Source organism: Pungitius pungitius, chromosome 13 (genome assembly GCF_949316345.1).
Source record: "Pungitius pungitius chromosome 13, fPunPun2.1, whole genome shotgun sequence".
Classification (NCBI taxonomy): Eukaryota; Metazoa; Chordata; class Actinopteri; order Perciformes; family Gasterosteidae; genus Pungitius; species Pungitius pungitius.
The window spans coordinates 17,956,184-17,975,813 of NC_084912.1; the positions used below are offsets into that span (position 1 = coordinate 17,956,184).

The 19,630-nt window shown below is 45.3% G+C and overlaps 2 protein-coding genes across 6 annotated transcripts; both read left to right on the plus strand.

Annotated features, from left to right (window-relative positions):
- The first annotated feature begins 180 nt into the window (after nucleotides 1–180).
- Nucleotides 181–11,473, plus strand: si:dkey-191g9.7 (DNA-directed RNA polymerases I and III subunit RPAC1). Of its 5 annotated transcripts, none has more exons than XM_062566616.1 (9): nucleotides 3,361–4,735; nucleotides 6,572–6,643; nucleotides 7,091–7,198; nucleotides 7,291–7,423; nucleotides 9,461–9,595; nucleotides 9,691–9,843; nucleotides 10,336–10,485; nucleotides 10,782–10,898; nucleotides 11,158–11,473. In XM_062566616.1, exons 1-9 carry the CDS (start codon nucleotides 4,676–4,678, stop codon nucleotides 11,274–11,276), a joined length of 1,047 nt encoding a protein of 348 aa, XP_062422600.1. In that variant the 5' UTR covers nucleotides 3,361–4,675; the 3' UTR covers nucleotides 11,277–11,473. The 5 variants fall into 5 exon arrangements, 4 of the variants coding, with proteins under 4 accessions (XP_062422599.1, XP_062422600.1, XP_037321997.1 ...); XM_037466100.2 differs by lacking the exon at nucleotides 3,361–4,735 and adding an exon at nucleotides 4,763–4,958; XM_037466099.2 differs by lacking the exon at nucleotides 3,361–4,735 and adding an exon at nucleotides 6,040–6,290.
- Nucleotides 11,474–12,739: 1,266 nt separating this feature from the next.
- Nucleotides 12,740–17,702, plus strand: fbxo28 (F-box protein 28). Its single transcript, XM_037466341.2, has 5 exons — nucleotides 12,740–12,947; nucleotides 14,306–14,415; nucleotides 14,707–14,845; nucleotides 15,609–15,804; nucleotides 15,980–17,702. Exons 1-5 carry the CDS (start codon nucleotides 12,759–12,761, stop codon nucleotides 16,492–16,494), a joined length of 1,149 nt encoding a protein of 382 aa, XP_037322238.1. The 5' UTR covers nucleotides 12,740–12,758; the 3' UTR covers nucleotides 16,495–17,702.
- The last annotated feature ends 1,928 nt before the right edge of the window (nucleotides 17,703–19,630 follow it).

A 19,630-nucleotide genomic window follows, 5' to 3' on the forward strand; every position in this document is an offset into this window, starting at 1 on the left:
TCCATGTGCTTGTGCTAGCCATCTGTTAGCGTGTGTCGTCATACTTGTCGTTGGTGTCCTCCATGTTTTCATTGATGGAAATGACTCGTTGCTGTATAGAAACCAAGCAAAAATAAATGCAGAAATGCACAGGCCCATTGACTCCCCGTTGCAGTTTCCATAGCAACAGGGAGAGTGATGTGGGTTGGTGCTGTTGGGGGTAGTAGGTAGAAGGGATAGGGAGCGAGAGAAGGTGTGAGATTAAAGTGGTTACTGTGGTCCTGGGTGTGATGAAGAGGAAGAGGAAGGGGCTGAGAACAGAGACGGAGAAACTGTGTGTGTCTTCACATCCTCCCTCGTGCACATGTTCACCCAGGTGGAGGGACGATGACGCTGGCTGCCTGACTACCTCCCGTCATTATTATTCCCCCACCCCCTCCACCCGTCTCCCACTACAGCTGGATAAGCCAGCCGCTAACCGGCTCCACTCTCTCCTACACAACAGGGATTTGAAGATTGCATCCTCACATTTGTAATCAGATGGAGGAAAGGATTATGTCAAGGTCTCCTCCATCTTGTGTACAGCCGGCAGGCTGCTGAGACAAAGAAGAGAGAACACAGAGTGAATGCAGAGAGGGGAGAGGTCACCTGTGGATGAGGGCTTCCTATCGATCTGCACCCGACACGAGCATCTCACTGTGAAAGGTAAGCTGAACTCCTGAAATGCCCTGATCACATCATGTGTTACAGTCATACATTGAATGTATATGGCCACGCGTTGTGTGTCTGATGTGTGTCCATGAGATTGTGGGACTGGTGTGCAGAAAGATGTGATGAAGTCTTTGGTTCTGGTACGAGGGGGATCAGCCCACCTCCTGAGGTCATCTTAGCACCCAGGGACGCAGCTGATTGTTTCCTGGAAATGTCCCCCACATATAGATCCCTGTGGATAAATCTGAACCCCCCATGAGACTCTGCACTGTCGGCAAGCGCTCACCTGTTGCTGTCTGAGTGCAGTCACTCGCTTCAACACGCAGCGCTCGATTTTCTTTTCATTTAAAAGGGACAAATTTGTAGTTGAAAATATAAATGTCCCCATATGAGGCCCCGTTGTTGCATCAGGGCTGAGATGTGATCATGCCTCTTGTTGAGTCCTCCACACATTTTGATTAATGTATCCTTATCATATAAACAAAATGTAGCTTCTGAATGATGTGTTAAAAGTTGCAGGTTGAAAAGTTGCCTAAACCAGTAACCAAAAGCCCTGCAAAACTTCACACCATCAATAACGATGGATACGATGTGCTGGTTTAATTGTGTTTCCTCACCGCAGTTCTGCGTCTTGCCGGTAGGGGGCGATATTTACTCTGCTTAATATGGCCTGCTTGAGGCGTTAATTGTATATCACACATCTTACATATATCAGCAATTGGCCTAACTGCTTTTTAGACCCCCCCTCCTGAGGCCGCCGCGCTGCAGGCAGACAGGCAGAGAGGGCGTGCAGGTACCCTAGTAGTGAGTGAACCAGAGTCCAGTCTACTGAAGATGAATGCATTAGACATAGGTCCTTGAATCCTTGATATATTCCTCGCCATCAGCTTTTAAAGTTGGCAAATTAAAAAGTGTTTTTTGTGTGCGCTTGTTACACACTGAAAGTTGAGTCTTCATTCAGTGTTTCAGATGTGTTTATTCTGTCAAGATAACAGACAGTGAAAAACACATAAGCTTTGTCCTTCTGACGTTGGCGTGAGTCACTGCCTACTAACCCGCCTCTGCCACCCAATGGAGAAAATGAGTGCTGCCCCCGCAGAAGGGTTTTCCGACACAATAACCAAAACAAACACACCGACTAGGGAAATGATACTAGCCAATACAACAACTTAAACAATTTTAGCCCCACACACACTCACTTGTTGTATTTATCTTTAAAGGTTTTCCATGGCCTGGTGTCCCGTGTCCGAGCAGCTCCCTCTGGTAGGAGCTGCTTCCTTGGAGGCTACCCTCTCTGATCAGTCTCTCTTCGACACCTCTAGGAGCTCCTCACAGACTTCAACACCCTACAGACTGGCAGGGGGACTAGGTAACACCTGCGGTGAGCAACCGATGAAGTCCTGTACAGAACCTTCAGCTACTTCTTCAACCACAGAAACCAACTGCAGCAGTCTGAAGGCCGCTGTGGAGCCTGGCGACCCAGAGCAAAGCCACCATGGTTTGGCTGAAACACCCTCACAACACCACAAGACGGTTGTGAATCTATTCAATGACACCCCTCGGACGTCCCTCCCTGTCCACAGGAGCCACTCAGACACATTGCCTCTGGGTCAGCAGGAAGTGCCCCCCCAGGCTCCGGCCTGCAGGACTTGTGCACATGCTTACCACGGAGGAAATCAAAGTATCCAAGAGGGTTACTTCATGTCAGCCTGCAAGCAGCCAATGCTGCTGCAGCAGTGCAACGTCATCACCACTGTTTGCAGAGGGGGCACCGGCGGAGAAGGTGGTGCACAGCAAGTTGAGACCATGGGTGGAGGTGTCCCGTCGCCCAGGGCAGTAGTCAAAGTGGAGGGCCGTGGAGAAATGGGTCCAGATTGCAAAAAGGTTCTCTGCTATGGGTCCTACAACCAACAATCAATTGTCAATTCAGAGGACACGTTCGCTGCCTACTGCCACCCCCAACCCATCCCAGCCCCCTCCCAGCTGCTGTCCCACACGGGTGGGGCCCGTCCTTCAGCGACAAACAGCCTCACCCTACCTCGCCTCATCTCTTCTGTCAGTGAGACGGGCCTGGATGCCAAACACCTGCTGCGCTGCTGCAACCTCAACTGCTCCTGGACCGGCCTGCTGCCTCCTGTTGTGCCTCAGTCCCAAAAAGACTTTGGCGCTTTGGAGTGCTGCATCAGTCCCGTTAGCCATGTCAGAACCATAACTCGGGACACAGGGACTATGACGGCGCACAAAGAGCTGAGGGACATTGGGGTGCAGACAGGACCGATTGTCACACCTCATGTGTTCCCCCAGGTCTGCCTGGTAGAGGAGAGCAAGGATGAGACGTCCTGCAGCGGAACGCTCAAGAAGTCGGGCGATGCTCTGAAGTCGCCAGTGAAGGAGGTGAAGTGGGATGCGGAAGGAATGACATGGGAGGTGTACGGGGCCTCTGTGGACCCGGAGGAGCTGGGTGTGGCCATACAGAAACACCTGGAGCTGCAGATCAAGGAGACGGCAAGCCTTGCAGCCAAGCTGTCGCGTCAGGACACCAACACCTCCCAGCAGGTGGAGAAGGCCAGCTGTCAGAGAAAGAGGAGCGGGATCATTCGCTCCATCAGAACCCCGGGCTGCTGCAGTCGCAGCACTTCAGCTGTTGACTAACGGGACGGAACCTGAGCAGCTTACCACAACCAATGAAGAAGCTCGTTATGAAATGACCATTCAAGATTTGTGGTACGAAAAAGAAAAGGAACATTAGCCTTCAACCCTTAACCATTAACTATTACTGACATTATTTTCAGAGGCCCATCCATTAAGGAACTACTCAATGGACACCTGTGCAGTGCACAGCAATCTGATACAACAACCCTGCAATAAATGCTACTCATAATGAACCTGTCGAACAGGGAAATAAATCGATTTCAACACAAACACAGCTCGATGAAACCCATTCTTCTCCTCCTCCCAGCCACCACTTAGAGGTAGTGGTGTTCCTCCCCCTGGCTAACTGGGTGCCCAAATAGTGAGCACTGGAAACATTGCAGGCCATCATACATTGTGTTGGTTTAATTGATTAGAGGGCAAAAGGAATCTGTTAGGCAAACCTGAACTGAAGAAGGGGAAAGCGGGTTTTCATTTTAAGAAATGGGTCCACAGAGAAAAGGTCTTGTGGCCATCGTGGAGTGAAATAAACTCTATAACATTCTATTATATTTATGTTTTCCAGACATGATTCATCAAGCCCCCCCACTTCTTTGTTGCAACTGTGTAACTGATGTAAATGTAATAAAGAAAGCCTCATCTGATGAATTGCCCTGCCAAACAGGTGGTATGAAATAAGTGAATGAAACTTGTTCTCATCAGAGAGCAAAGACAATGGAACTGTGGGATTCACCAGTGTCATCTGTGAAGGAAGCAGAGACTAAGAATGAGCATTAAGAGTCTAACACACTGAAACACAAGCATTTGCTCCGGTATGAAGTTATCAGGTTTGATTTAGTGTAAAACAGAAAGATCAATACTTTCCTCATTGATCCTCAGCTCCATTATTTCGATTTCCTTTCTGGACTCCGTTGTGTCGGTTCAGTGTGGACATTGCAAACAGACTGGATCAAAGGGCCGACCTCATGGAGCACCGTGTCTCTTCACAGCGCCCGAGCCTCACCCCACCACAAAGACTTCAGCCCACGGGTCTGTGTCACTCACAGAAGGAAACGACACAAGTAGCCTGCCTCAAGTGTTAATGGACAATGTGACGTTCTGATATTGTGTGAAACCTTCACCCAGGTGAGAATATGAACATCAGTTTATCTCTTTATGTCTAGTAAATATATAGAACGGTCTAGGAAGTATGTAGCCTAGCTTAGCATAAAAACTGGATGTAAACTGCTTAACTACCCGACATTACAATTACACTGGACAACACCATTTTACAGTAGAGCTGATGAATGACATATTCTGTTATGTGTTATTTTAAATCCCTGTGTTATGTTCTATGTGGAGGAGCTACACTCGGTGTCCACTGGGAGAGATAAAGCACGTCTGTGACACTGAGGTACATCTGGCAAGACGTCCTCTTTGACTCCTGGTGATTTGCTCGACTCATAATGGCTGCTTTTGAGAATCACTCCGGACACCCGTTGTTTTGTATGTGTAGTTGCACTCCATAATCATCTGAGCTTGCACGCAGGCATTCATGCAGAATGTCAGTTGATTGAGTTGTCCACATTGAGCAGAGCAATATGAGGATCAGTGCAAAAATCAAAGATTTCCACTAGGTAAGTAGCAACACTTTTTGAAATCTGATGGTTTAGTCTCCACTTTAAGGGCAGTAGAGGAAGGAAAGAGGAAGGAAAGAGGAAGGGATGAGTAATCAAAGCATTAGCGTAAACAGGGCAGAAGTACTGGCTTTTACAAGGAGGTTCCTGAGGGAGACAATCATTAGGCAAGGAACATGATAGTTGATGTGTATTCTTTGGTTAATAAATAAGATCATGGCCATCTGCCCATGCTGGATCTGTCCCTGTCTATTTCAAAAGTGAGCATACGGTGTTAGCACAACAGAGTTCGGCTTGTGCTCGCCTTTACCATGCCGTTAAAAGGGCGCCCTGGGAGGCCTGTTAGAAAGCTGATTGGCTAAATTCTATGTCACTCATTTGTCTTTAATTATTGGCTATACTGGGCCAGAGGCTTCTTAGACCCGCCTCTTTTGGGCCCCAGCCAAGCTGAGACATGTAGACAGGTGGAGAAGACGTGCAGGAGAAGCATATATTATGAAATATCACTGGGTATATCGCATATTTCAAAAACATTTTTTTATATGGGCCAGCCACCAATTATGGACATGTTGATTTTGTTAATCGCTTTTGTTACTTATTGAACAGAGCAGCAAATGAAGCGGATCTGAAGAATGGGAAGAGACTAAGTCGCACACACAGTGCTCACTGAAGCAAAACAATACGTGGACAATAAATATCAGAGCCAAGAGCAGCGAGTGTAGTCAACTTCTGCTGCCAACACATCCCGTCGGACCAGGAGTATTTATTTATATCCGTTACTGAACTTTTCTCCTCCTTGTTACTCTGGTAACCGCAGTCATTACAGACGGTTGCGTCGATTCGTACTGTGAAAATCTACGTACTTCCGGTTTAGCGGCTAAGCTTCGTATTTTCATTTTAAAAAAATTAACGGAGGGAAAAGTTGTTGGTACGGTTTTTTTACGGTAAAAGGGACGATGATCAGAGATGGCGACTCGAGTTTGAGACTCGGACTCGAGTGCGACTTAAGTCGCACACACAGGGACTTCAGACTTGACTTGAGACTCGTCCTCGAAATACTTCAGACTCGACTCGGACTCGGACTCGAGCTCAGAGACTTGTGAGCATCTCTGCTACAGAGACCTTTAAACCATGACATTTTACAACAATGCAATAGCATTACACTCCATACCGATTGGTGGCAGCCATGTGCCATGTGACCACGTGTGACGTTTCAATCTCTGGATCGGAAATATGGGCGGAACTCACCGTTTTGGGAAAATGGCGGAAACCATGAACATCGTGGAAGAAATTCGGAATCGAGTAATACTCGGGGAATATAATGTGAAGAATGTAAGTCCGCTTTTATTAATGTGTTCGGACAATATAATGGACTAGTTTCTGTCCTCCGAGCTGCTGCACTCACCCGCTCGGTCACTTCACGAGAGCCAAACAGCTGCGGGCTCGAGCGTGTCTGACCGGCTCATTCAGAAAGCTTTTAACACCCAAACACATTAACTAGTGGCTTTGCTGATACTATTATCCAAGTATGTTGTTATCAAGGAGCTACTGATATATGATATCTATAATATATCATTCTTCGAAGAGTGATTGGATGATTCTGTTGCTTTCAGGTGCATACTTCAGATTACCCTGGCAACTACCCTGGCTATGATGACACCTGGGATATGCAGAAATTTCAAAAGGTACATTTTTGTTATTTTAGATGTGAGGGGCTGTGTTAAATATCTGTATTGCACTTGTTCTCTGTGCTCCTCTCTCCGGACACCCAGCGCATTCACAAGCTGGGAGAATGTTAGTTGGTCCATTCAAGTTCAACATGTAGCCTTTAGTCTGTTTCTAATGCTCCTTGTTTCAGTTCCTGTCTTCCTCAAGGGCATACAGTAGACATGGGTATATCCATTTGACTTAACGTGTGAGAGGTCAGCCTTTGGGAAATGTCTATTCACATCTATAAAATGCATTTATTCCTATCTAAAGAATGGCCCCTCTGTAACATAGTTTGATGTTCTATCTCCCGAAATAATGCATTTTCAGTCAGACTTGGTTAATAGTATAGAGTGCTTTGAACCAATGAGCACTCCGATTTCTGTGACCACACTATTAAGTGCAGATGTGCTCTCCATTGCCAGAACTTCAGAATTGACGTTGTGCATCTGGATGAGAGCACTATGGAGTTTGACATGGTGGGTATCGATGCAGCCATCGCCAACGCCTTCAGAAGGATCTTACTAGCAGAGGTAGGGCTTCCGTCCTGCTCAATATTTGGTTTGCTGTTAGTTTTTAAGAGATAAATTCTGTTTCATACGGGTGTGATTTTTCTTGGTTGTAGGTGCCAACCATGGCTATAGAGAAGGTGTTCATCTATAACAACACGTCCATCGTTCAGGATGAAGTTCTGGCCCACAGATTAGGCCTGGTCCCCATCAAAGCTGACCCTCGTCTGTTTGAGTACAGGAGCACTGGTAAACCCACACTGTGCAACACAGATCACTTTTACTCTGCATGTCTTGGATCTAATTAAGTTTAATTTTCAACCTTGGAGAGTAACTCAAGTAGAGCTGCAACTAACGATTATTTTAATAATCGATTCATCTGTCGATTATTTGTTCGATTAATCGATGAATCGGATAAAAAAATAAAAAATGTAAAAACATGAATTTCCAACCCTTTATTGAAAAATAGAACTGACTGTGCACTTCCTAAATATCTTTTGCACTAACAGATTGCTCCTTGAACATCCCTAAGTAAGCAAATAAAATGGACTAACACAAAAAACATACACACATTGCATGATGTATACTTTACAGCCGCCAAATTAAATATATTAGGCACAAAATCATGAATCATCCCGGTGCTCCCGTGCCAGGCCATGTCGCTTTTGCATATCTTACAATGAGACATGTCAACCCTCCCGAATTTCAAAGCCCCTCCCGGAAATATCCCGGACCGACCTTTCTCCTGATTTCCACCCGGACATCAATATTGCTGCACCACCCGTCACTGGGCGCGCTGTTTCTGACCGAACAATAATAAAGGTTACACCTTGAAGTCGAGCGCGGCGATTAGAACCTAAAACTACTGGGGCGCTGCAAAGAAAACCGCAGCTCTGCGCGGCGCGCGCAACTTTCTTTTAAAACTCAAACATAATAGTCGCGCGACACAACGAATCGATAATGAAATTCGTTGACAACGCTTTTAATAATCGATTCTAATCGATTTCATCGATTCGTTGTTGCAGCCCTAAACTCAAGTTATATGAACCAAAAACGCAAAGACCCTGTTTAGTGCGTATTCCCTAATAATACTTTGTTTCCCTTAAATTCGCGTGCACCTAACAGACATGGGCAACGTACGGCGGTTATTAACGTGTCATGATGACATCATCCACGGGCCCAGACCGCTCGGTCACTGTGGGGCAGCCGTGGTTCTTGTCACAGATACGGACCCCGACGACTATTTTACACTTCGGTGAGTGTGAGTGAGCTTCATTGGTTTAGCTCAGCTGTCTCAGTTTAGCTAACTGTTAGCAGGCTAAAGCCAGAACCCCAGAGACCGATGTGCGTGGAGATGAAGACCCGTTTAACAGCTCGGGGCTGGTCAGCCAGCAGAGATGTTCATGCGGACCTGGCTGCTCCGTTTGGAGACACACGCACTTCAACCAGTTCACACGACACGTCTTGAGAAGACGGTGTTAAACCGTCTCGTCACCGTACGTTACTAAGCAACAAAGAACGCGGACACGTGACAGGTGGAGGATGTTGATGGAGCTGCTCAGTGCGGGTGAAGGATGTGGCGGCACAGAGCAGGTGCCCGGAGTGCAGACACGAGAAGGAAACTGGTCATGAAACCAAAAAATAAAGAGGAGAGGAAGAGAAAGAAAAGACGGGGTCCAGTTGAGAATGTCTGGTTCATGATCTAGCCCAAAAAGTTTCCGTTGGCCGCGTCAAAAGCATCACGAGTACACAAAGACACAAAGTGTTGCGTTTAGGTCCCTTGTTCTCATGAAGTCGGCGGAGCTTTACACCCTTGCAAATTTGTTAAATATCCTTGCAAATAAATGCTTTGCTACTTGTTAAAAGCCAAATCCTTTCATGTAATGATTTTTCACATGTCATTTTTATAACTATAACTATTATGCAGCTGTAGACACAACACAGAGGGTCCCTGGGCCTGACAAAGGAAGAAAAGGAGTTTAATATGGCTATTAAATGTGACTAAAACTAGACTAAAATGTAATTAGTTTTCGTTGACCAAAACTAAGAAGGATTAAAATGACTAAATGTGACTAAAACTTACATGCATTTTCGTCTAAAAGACTAAATCAAAAATAGCTGCCAAAGTGAACCCTAGATCAAAGGGAGGGGGTTTGACTCGGCATCTCATCTCTCAGGTCTGAAGAAGTTGATTTGTCCTTAGAGCACGGGGTGGCTGATTCAATGAGCAGTGTTTCCCCTACCATTGAACAGGGGGGGCTTTCGGTTCGGCTTTGTTTATTCCAGGTGAGGAGTCTGCAGAGGAGGAGGAGGGTTCAGAAATAGACACAATCCAACTGCAGCTGAAGATTAAATGCAGCAGGAACCCGAGAGCTACCAAGGACTCTGCTGACCCTCGAGAGCTGTACCTCAACCACATGGGTAGGTGTCAGGTCACTAACAAACACGCTCCACAGTAAGAACCAACATTAATGGGATTATTTTATCCCCCTCTGCCCCCCACGCTGCCCTGTCAGTTTATTCCAGAGACATCAAGTGGGTCCCAATTGGGAACCAGGCAGACGTCTTTGCAGACTCCGTCATCGCACCGGTGCATGACGACATCCTGATAGCTCAGCTTCGACCGGGACAGGAGCTGGATGTCATCATGCACTGTGTCAAAGGAATTGGTAAGAGGCATTTCTGTTTATACTTTAAATTAATTCCTTATTATTCATTTGAAATTAAACAAGTTCATTTTTCTGATATATGGGTTTCCCCCTTCTAAAAAGTACCTGAAGCATTCTTGACCTCAGATACCCGTCTAAGGCCATGGCAAACTTCAGTGCTTTCCTTTTTTACTGTCTAATCATGTAATACATGAATAACATTTATTTTCATAAAATATTCAAATGTTATCATTTAGATACAGTTGTAAGACCAAACCCTTCATCCATCAGAAGACCTGAAACTAGATATTGGGAATATTTACTGAGGGAATAAATCAAGAGAAGTCATTTTCTTCTATAGCGCCAGAGGAGTCGCCCCCTGGTGTTCACTAGAGAGAATTCCTGTTTTGAGACATAAAGCACTGACATTATCTTAAGGAATAGAAGATCTCTGTCTTGTATATATCTGTGATGCACTTACTTTTTCTGGTGCCTGATGTTTTTCTGTTGCAGGTCAGGACCATGCTAAGTTCTCTCCGGTGGCCACAGCCAGTTACCGCCTCCTCCCAGACATCACCCTGCTGGAGCCGGTGGAGGGAGAGAGGGCAGAGCGCTTAAAGCGCTGCTTCTCCCGAGGAGTCATAGACATACAAGATGTTGATGGTAACCTCACAAATCTGAAATCAAATAAGAACTTAAGCATCAGAGAGCATAATGTAAATGCATTCATTTGCTATACAAAATTGAATTAAACCAGGGGTGCCCAATAGGTCGATCGCAGCGGCAGGGCTGGTAGAAAGTATCCCATCAGGTCACCAAACTTTGTAGTGGTAATTAGCTACCCTTGCTTATTAAGGGACACATTTAATCACCATCACTTGGTCGATTGTAAAGTAGCTTGCAAGGCGAAAAAGTGTGGCCACCCCTGCTCTAAACTGGTCTTGTGTTCCCCTTCTCAGGCAAAAAGGTGGCCAAGGTAGTGGACAGTCGCTTGGATACATGCAGCAGAGAGTTCCTCCGGCACGACGACCTGAAGAATGCTGTGAAGCTCGCAAGGTTTCGAGACCATTTCATCTGTAAGTTCATCCATCTGGTTCATGTGCAAACTGCTTGAAGACGCACGGCGAAATGAGATGTATGATCCATATGTTCTAAGCCAGCTGACTCGACACAATGTACATATAATACGGTTTTCATATTAAAACGATCCTGTTGTGTTTTATCTAGGCATCCATCCCACCAGGTTCTTTATAATTGGTTCAAATCCCTGCATTGACTTTTAACACAGCAGTTGGTAGTTTCAGTGCAGTTGATAGAGCTCTTCCTCTCATACAGTCACCGTGGAGTCAACTGGCATCCTGCCTCCAGATGTCCTGATCACAGAGGCCATCAAAGTCCTCATGGTCAAGTGCCAGAGGTTTCTCAATGAGCTGGACTCTGCTGACCTGGAGTGAAGTAAATAGGATGAACATCGAAACCTACCGTACACACGTCCATGAGGCTTGTGTGGTTGATCACATGCTCTCAATGGCTCCGTTGATCAAATCCACTCTGAACTTTCAACAGTGGGTCGACTTTCTTGTAAGTTTGTAAATACTGCTGTCTCCGGTGTTTTTGATTTCTCCAATAAACATGCTGCATCTTAAACAAACATCCAAAGCATCATGTACATGCCCAGATAGGCTCCTGAGGTTTCTGTGTGGATTTCTACACATGAGAACGTATTATGGCAAGGAAAAATCGTTCCAACTCGAGGACGTCTTGTTGGACATAAACCGGTGTGCCGCCAGTACAACCAGCATGTGACCAGAGTGTGGGCGGGCCCCTTCACCGCTGCCCTTTATTACTAATGTATCGCTGTATATAGTTTTGAAATATAATCAATAAAAACTACTTCATTATGATGAATTAATATATGTGAAATTCTAAGGTTATTATACTATAGTAGTAAACCTAGTTGAATGTTACATTCCTTTCCTCCAAAGTTATTCCCCATATTAACGCTTCATCATTTATAGTTTGTATTAATTATGGAAATGTACAAAGCTGCTGGTGCTGTGGAGTGGAAGCAGCAGGCCTATATTGCTCCACATGGCACAGAGGACATTTATAAAGCTGTCTGCTCATTCAGCTCCACGGATATACCAGTACAAACCATGTTTAAAGAAATCCACATTCGTCAATAGTTTGTGGGAAGCATCTGATGGAATCATGAGACTGGAAGTGCCACTCGGCTCCACCAACCTCAGTCAGTATAGTCACCCCCTCTGAGGCAAATTTGTCTTTTGCAATTTTGGGATATACAAAATAAAGAAAGAAAAAAAGAAAAGAATGACAATCTAAAACTTGTATCACCTCAACTGATGGGACGGTTTAGTTGCTCCTGAGCCAGCCAGCTCGCCATCCATCATCAGAGGGACTGGGTTGGCCGACCAGTAAACTCTGCTGCCCTCATTTAGGAGAAATCCTCAGACACTGTGGATCTGGTGTTTGCCCCCCGGAGGGCATCGCCCCACAGAAGGGGGACTGTGTTATGGACGGTTCCTGTTTGTGTTCTGTGGGATTTAGTGTTTGTGTAGTTTAGTGTATGTGTATCCAACACATGAACTAAACCACATACCTCCATACGTGAAGATGATGGCGTGGTGATGCATACATTTGTACCTCAAGGTGAAAGTTGGAATGATGTTGCTTGGGTTCATCAAACATCGTTGAGTTAAAATGAGAGAAAAACTGTAACGAATATCCATTTTCTTAATTTTATAAAATAAAAATATGAATAAGAAACAAAAAATGCAACCAACTTGAATTCATTTAATATTGTTTCCAAAAGGACAATCATATATTTTGTGGTGGCTGGATGGAGTCTCCTAAAAAGGCTCGCTCACGAGCTTCTCTTTAAAACGTCACTTCCGGCTCCTCCTGAGCGAAGCAAGATGGCGGCCGTCGTAGAGAGAGTAGATGGATGTGTCGGGTCCATGGACTCGGACGCCGTGTCGCCGAGACAGTTCAGCCCCCCCCCGGACCAGCCGCACCAGAACAACCCGCTGCTGGGACTGCCCATCGTGGCCATTGAGACCGTTCTCCATTTCCTGTCGTACGACGAAATCAGCCTGCTGCGCTCGGTAAGACCACCAACAAGCCGAGTGGAAGGTGAACAAAGCTAATGCTAGCCACATGCTGCACGCCTCTGGATGCTAATTCGCTTATGTAAACGCTACTAACAAATACACGGGAATAGCATTGGGGGCTGTTTTTAACGTGTAGCTACGGCCCCCAGTGGTTATTGCTCTATTATGTGTCAGCGGGACAGCCTGTCGGAGCTCAGAGCCAACAACAACAACAACAACAACAACATCCATCCATCCATCCAACAGATGGAACTCTTCAGATGCCTTTTCTCCAGTTTGGGATCCCCAGCAGTTCAGACTGCCTGCACCTTTTTTAGATGAGTTCTCCCCTGGGGTTAAATGGAAATCAGTCCCTGGTCAGTTTGTACAGCAGCCCCCTTCCTTAATTCTGCTAAGGCCACATGCACAGTTGGAGATTTTGACATGGTGTCGGGTTCTTAGGGTCACGTTGTTGCCAATTCCCCACATGCTAAGACAGGGTTCATGCTCCACATTGTTCGTATCTGGTATCATGGAGGTTTACCAAAACTGTATAAATTGTGTAAAACTTAACTGTATAGTCGTCTATGAGAAAATGACTACTTCTCTTGATTTATTCCCTCAGTAAACCTTTTAAACAAGAGTTTATGGTCTCAATGTTCTTCAATATAGCATGATGTTCATTTAGTAGATTATGGTCCATTTAGGCCCCGATGGACCATAAAGCAGGGGATGCTTTAGGATGGAGCTCTCTGTTGCTTCCAGGGCACTGACCTGGAGTGAAGTAAAGAACACTCGTACCTTATGGATATGACCGTAATCACCGCATTGACCATAAAGGTCTCATGGGTGACGTCCCGATCACAATGTCCACTACTTTTGTATGTGTATATAAAGATGGACAACATGACATTCACCCCCAATTTAAAACTCAAACTTCTCAATCGCCTCACTGGCTACAGGTTAAATATTAAACCCCACCCCTTGATCCAAACAAATATGGTGACTTCTCGCGTGCTTTAACTCTATTTGACTGTAAATGGACTACTGATTACTGAATGAAGCTTGAGATGAGAACATAAACTTATGTTTACTGATGGAATAAACCAAGAGACAAGTAGTCATTTTCTGCCCTGTGTAAAATCACAGTTGTTGCCCTCTGCTGGTAGCAAAAGTCGTCAGCTTAAATGAAGAATCCGAGGTTGCCACCGCTAAGAATCCTAAATAGGCAGTCGTTCTCCTGCTGAAGTGGTCTTGAGAAGATTCCAAACTCCACCTGCTCCTCGGTCGATTACTGCTGGACGTGGAAGCACAACTTTGTGTCTCATTCTCCTAAACCGGAGAGCCGTTCTCCTGCTGCCTCTCTCCTCCAGGTGTGTAAGCGTATGGACATGATCTGCCAGCGTGTCCTCAATCAGGGCTTCCTGAAGGTGGAGCGCTACCACAGTCTGTGCCAGAGGCAAGTCAAGGCCCAGCTGCCCAGGTGAGTGTCACAGCAGCACAAGCTGTTGACATGGCAACATCACACAGGTGTTGCTGACTGGATTAAACACCTTCCTAGCGCCATCGATATGGATTTAGTTACTACTGTGCTTTACATTACTATTACCTCATTTCATCAGTAACCAGAAGTCTTTCGCATATATAATATTTTGACTTTTGAATTTTTCAACCTAGACCCCCTCCGTGTTAGCATGTAAATTTGTAAAAGGGCAATAACTGAATATAAATTCTGTGCAAACTTGACCAGTGCGTATTCACAAATTGTCTGCAGGCGAGAATCCGAGCGGAGAAATCATTCGCTGGCCCGTCACGCTGACATCCTGGCTGCCGTGGAGACCCGCCTCTCTCTGCTCAACATGACCTTCATGAAGTACGTCGACTCCAACCTCTGCTGCTTTATTCCTGGAAAGGTGAGCTCTGCTGCCTGTGTGAGGTTCCTAACAGACGCCGGACGTCAGCACTATGCCCGGATGTGGTTACACAGATGTATCTTTTACCTTTCCTCTGTTGCAAACCTAATGTTTCACCATGCTTTCATACACTAACTAGTGTTAGGAACCAAAATGTTCTTAATAGCATACAGGTTTGGAAAGATTGTTGTTTAATACAGAGTACAACATCATTGGTACCTGTCTGCAGAGCATCCGAAATATTGGTGAGCTCAAAGAACATTAATTGTAGTAACCCACTCAGCAATTAGTGGATCGCTGTGAAGCGCTGCTCAATGACACGCTCAAATTGAACCAGCAGTGTCAAGTAGGGTTTTACTGACATCATTATCCACCAATATTCTGTAAAATCAGTGATGAGGACGTTACATTCTAAACCAATCCGAGAAGAGCTGGTGTGATGCATTCAGGCTCCGTTCAGAGTAAAGGACTGTTTGGCTACAATAAATTATAACCTGTGATCTTGTTAAATGTAGTGTTTGATGAGAAACTTGAATCAATCCAGTTGTTTAAAGGAGACATTTTAGATGGATGGATCAGTAATGGAATCCAATATTGGTGTGTTTTCTTTAGTGTATATGTATGTTTCTACAGTAGCTCTGAAACCGGCCATCGCAGTCTTTTCAAAGCAAACCAATATGTTGTGACTCGATCACAAAAACCCACAGACGCTGTCCGTCCTTCTTTCTTATTCGCCCTGTCATGTGCTGTTGAGTTTTATTAGGTGATAGATGAGATTTACCGGGTGCTGCGCTACGTGAACTCCACTCGAGCCCCCCAGCGGGCCCATGAGGTCCTGCAGGAGTTGAGAGACATCTCCTCCATGGCCATGGAGTACTTTGATGAAAAGATTGTCCCCATTCTGAAGAAGAAGCTGCCGGGGGCCGACCTGTCCGGCCGCCTCATTGGCTCCACACCAGGTAATGGACGTGTTTCTCCTCACTGGTAGATATTAAAAGAGGAATCCCCTTAATGCACCTCATGAGCTTCATGAACGTGATGGTTATTGTCACATTTTAAAAGAGATTGTAAATTTGGAACTGGTACACTGCACTGTGGTCCAACACATTGGGAATAAATGTCCCGTTCCCTCAGTGGCAGGTCCATCTACCTCCCTGACCACCATGTCCCTGCTGGCCAAGAACACGCCGTCTCGTTCAGAGATGACCAAGGTGCAGCAGCAGGTGAAGGTGAACGGGGCGTCGATGACGGTTCTGCGGAGGGAGATGCAGGAGATCCGGGTGAAGCAGCTGGAGCAGCAGAAGCAGCTGCAGGACCAGGAGCAGAAGCTGCTGGAACAGACCCAGGTGATCGGCGAGCAGAACGCCCGCCTCGCCGAGCTGGAGCACAAGCTCCGTGAGCTGATGGACAGTAGCGCCGCCGCTTTGGGAGGACCGAGGCCCGCCGCGGCCGCCCCCTCCACGTCCAGCGCCGCCGCTGTGTCCCCCTCCGTGGCCACCGCCGCGCCCGGCACTGTGTCGGCCGCCGCCGGCGTGGCCACGGCCGCTCTACCCAGGGGGCTGGAGGGCGAGGGGGGTTTGTTGCTCAAGCGCACCAGAAAGAGCTCAGACCTTCCACGACAGTCCAAACGGCTGCGCAGCAAGAAGTGAGAGACTCGGCGTGTCAGTTAGTAGAAGCTTTGTTTTGTTTTTTTCCCAAGTCAGACGGATCACATGTTGTCCCCCGAGCAGAGTCCCGCCCACCACACCATCGCCTGTTGTACTGTCGAAGATGAGTTGTGTGTGTGTGTGTGTGTGTGTGTGTGTGTGTGTGTGTGTGTGTGTGTGTGTGTGTGTGTGTGTGTGTGTGTGTGTGTGTGTGTGTGTGTGTGTGTGTGTGTGTGTGTGTGTGTGTGTGTGTGTGTGTGTGTGTGTGTGTGTGTGTGTGTGTGTGTGTGTGTGTGTGTGTGCCCAATAATTGAGCATACAGGCAGGCGGCTGCCCTGTGCAAGACTATTTATTGAAGGTTACATTAAATTACTTTTTAATGTAGAAGCTCCTCTTGGAGGCTTCTATGCTTCATAATGTGTTTGTCTAAACAGAGAATCAGGTGGTTGGTATATTTGGTCAACTGAAGTCAATTGGTATGTGTTATTAATGTAGTTCCTGTCTCTGGGGGGGGGAAATGTACCAAATGGAATAAATCCCAGTGAAAAAAGGAGTCCTAAGTCCTCCCATCACCTAGATCATAAAGCTAAGTTGCATGCTATGGGTAAGCCGTGATCTCCTTTCCATTTGAGTATGGGTAGGAAGTCTCGATCCACCAGCAGTCATTTCATTCACACTCTTCTTACTCTGGTAAAGTGCAATAAAAGTCATCTGAAAAGTCACAAGTAAGTCCTATTCTTTTCCACAAGCATTCTTAGTGAGTCCTGACTGGTTTTTGACCTGCTCATAAGGAGCCGTTCAGGTGGTATCAGGCCCCTGTGAGCAGAGCCACATTCAGCGCTCACCTGAGTATACAGCCAAGCATTGGAGTAAGTACAATGAGCCTACTTCTATTTTACTACAGAAACCTGCAATATTTTTGAGCTTCAGACGTGAGCATAAACGCGATCTGATTGGCTAGTGCCTGTGCTGTCTACCCACACACAGATATGAGGGTGTCTTCACTGTTCAGGCTTTGAGTTTCCATGGGTTTTCCATTTTTTGTTACACAGGGCAAAAGACAAAAAAAAGAAGCATCCCTGATCCTATTTGGCACAAAGTGATAAAGTCAGCAGTGCTCTCACCAAGGCATTCAGAAGAAAAAGTCTGCGATCATGAATATTTTCGGCATTGAAGTCTGCAGAGGCACATTCCAGTGGTGGATGACACTTTTACCTGACTGTTAATAAAAGCCTAAGACATTTTTTTAAATGTTTGGGTGCCTTGCAATGTTCTAATCAGAGTTGTGTCCTTGTAGCTTGACTAAGGTGCGTGACTTCTTTTAGCAAAAAACATAAATAATATTGGTCAGGACAAATTGTAAAATGTGTGCCTTCAAAGCTAAAAAAAGATGAAATTGGAAGTCACATGGTTCAAAGAGCCACCCTCTTCTGTTGAGTCTACAGACTGCACCCACCTGCCAGGTGTGCTGCATTGGGATCCCTGCTCCTGGAATCAGTTGTTTTGGGAGCTCATTTAATGACAAGCTCACACAGGCTGCAGCAACACACGACAGCATGTGATTCCACCCGATGTAGCTGCTTATGTTCCTTTAATGTTCATCGATTTTAAAGAGGGGTTATGTATGATGAGTACATTTAATATTATTGTTCTTTTGTAATTTTGTTCTTTAGCTTTATACAGAAGCCAAAAGTTAAATTCATAATTTATGATTAAACAAGGCGGAATGTCCTGTAAACAAATTAGTAAAGGTCTGTATGAGAGAGTTGTGTCTTTTTAGCATTTGACACAACCAGACCAACAACAACGTACGATGTCATTGCCTGCAGTCGAGAGATAATGTAAAAACAATGAGCTCATGTGTCTTCCCTGTTATTGTGACTTGTTCACTATTGCCTCATTCAGGCCACTTCTAAGCATTCTGCTTCAGACAGGATGCACGGAAACTTTGTACAAGATTTCTGCCAGCATGTAAATAAAGTTCTATTCATCTAGACGCCTTGTATAAACAATAAAGACGCACAGCTTTTATTACAGGGCCTAACTTGATGAATTCATTCAAGTGGCTTGTATGAGTGATCTTTAAAAACTTGCCATGTTAACTTGATTTCTTATAAGTTCTCAGTCTTCGAGGCCCGTTAAAGCAGTCATATGCAAATTTGTTTTTATATTTTCACTAATGGGCTGTTTTAGTTATGAGTTTGAGACACCAATATAAATAAAACTTCATAATTATGTTGGCATCCTCTTTATGTACTCAAAATATACTCATACAGCCTAACACTATTCATTTAATGTGGTTATTGGTGTTATATATACTACTACTACTATAGGAACGTCTCAAATGACCTGACCCCCACATTGCTGGGCAAGACATTTTTCATTATTTCTTATTTTTCACATTGCAACCTCATTAACTATCTTAAGTGCTGCACTGCCTGATGTACTGTATTACGGGGTGAAAATAGGCAGTCGTTGAAGGCCACATCCCAAGATAACTTTACGGTGGTGCTGGATGCCAGAGCAATGCCCTCCTAAGAAATTACAGTATATCACCAGACAAAATAACACTTTAACATCAGGAAGTTGCTCGTCATCCAGGTTTAATGTCAAGACTTTCTGGAATTTTGATAGAATTGACTATCGTCTGCATAACAAACAATGTTTATGGAGTGTTTTCTTTACAATTTAATAGCAAACTACAGTCACCAGCTGTACCAGCCACCGCTCTGGTGGTGACTTTAGGTAAAGTTAGGGATTCCAGATTCGATCTCTTAACTACATTGCATCTCAATTCTACTACTTTCTTTTTTCTGTATAGCCAATATACATTGATCCAGAAGAAGCTAATCCCTCGGTTCCTACAGTAGATTAAATATTTATTCATTGGATTATCCCGGTTTTCGACAAATGTACATGACGTGTATGTATATCTGTTCTAAAGTGAGGAAGGACACAACGAGGCCGTCAGAGACGGAGACCAACGGGTATCACTCAGCTTCATAGGAAGAGTAGAGTGTCGCATGGGGGGGGTTACCCTGACCGTTTTTTTAGCTGGGGAAGGAAAAACAAGGTAATAAAGTTTCCAAAAAAATGCCAGGCAGGGGGATATGCAGGAAAAAAACAATATTTGGAAGAA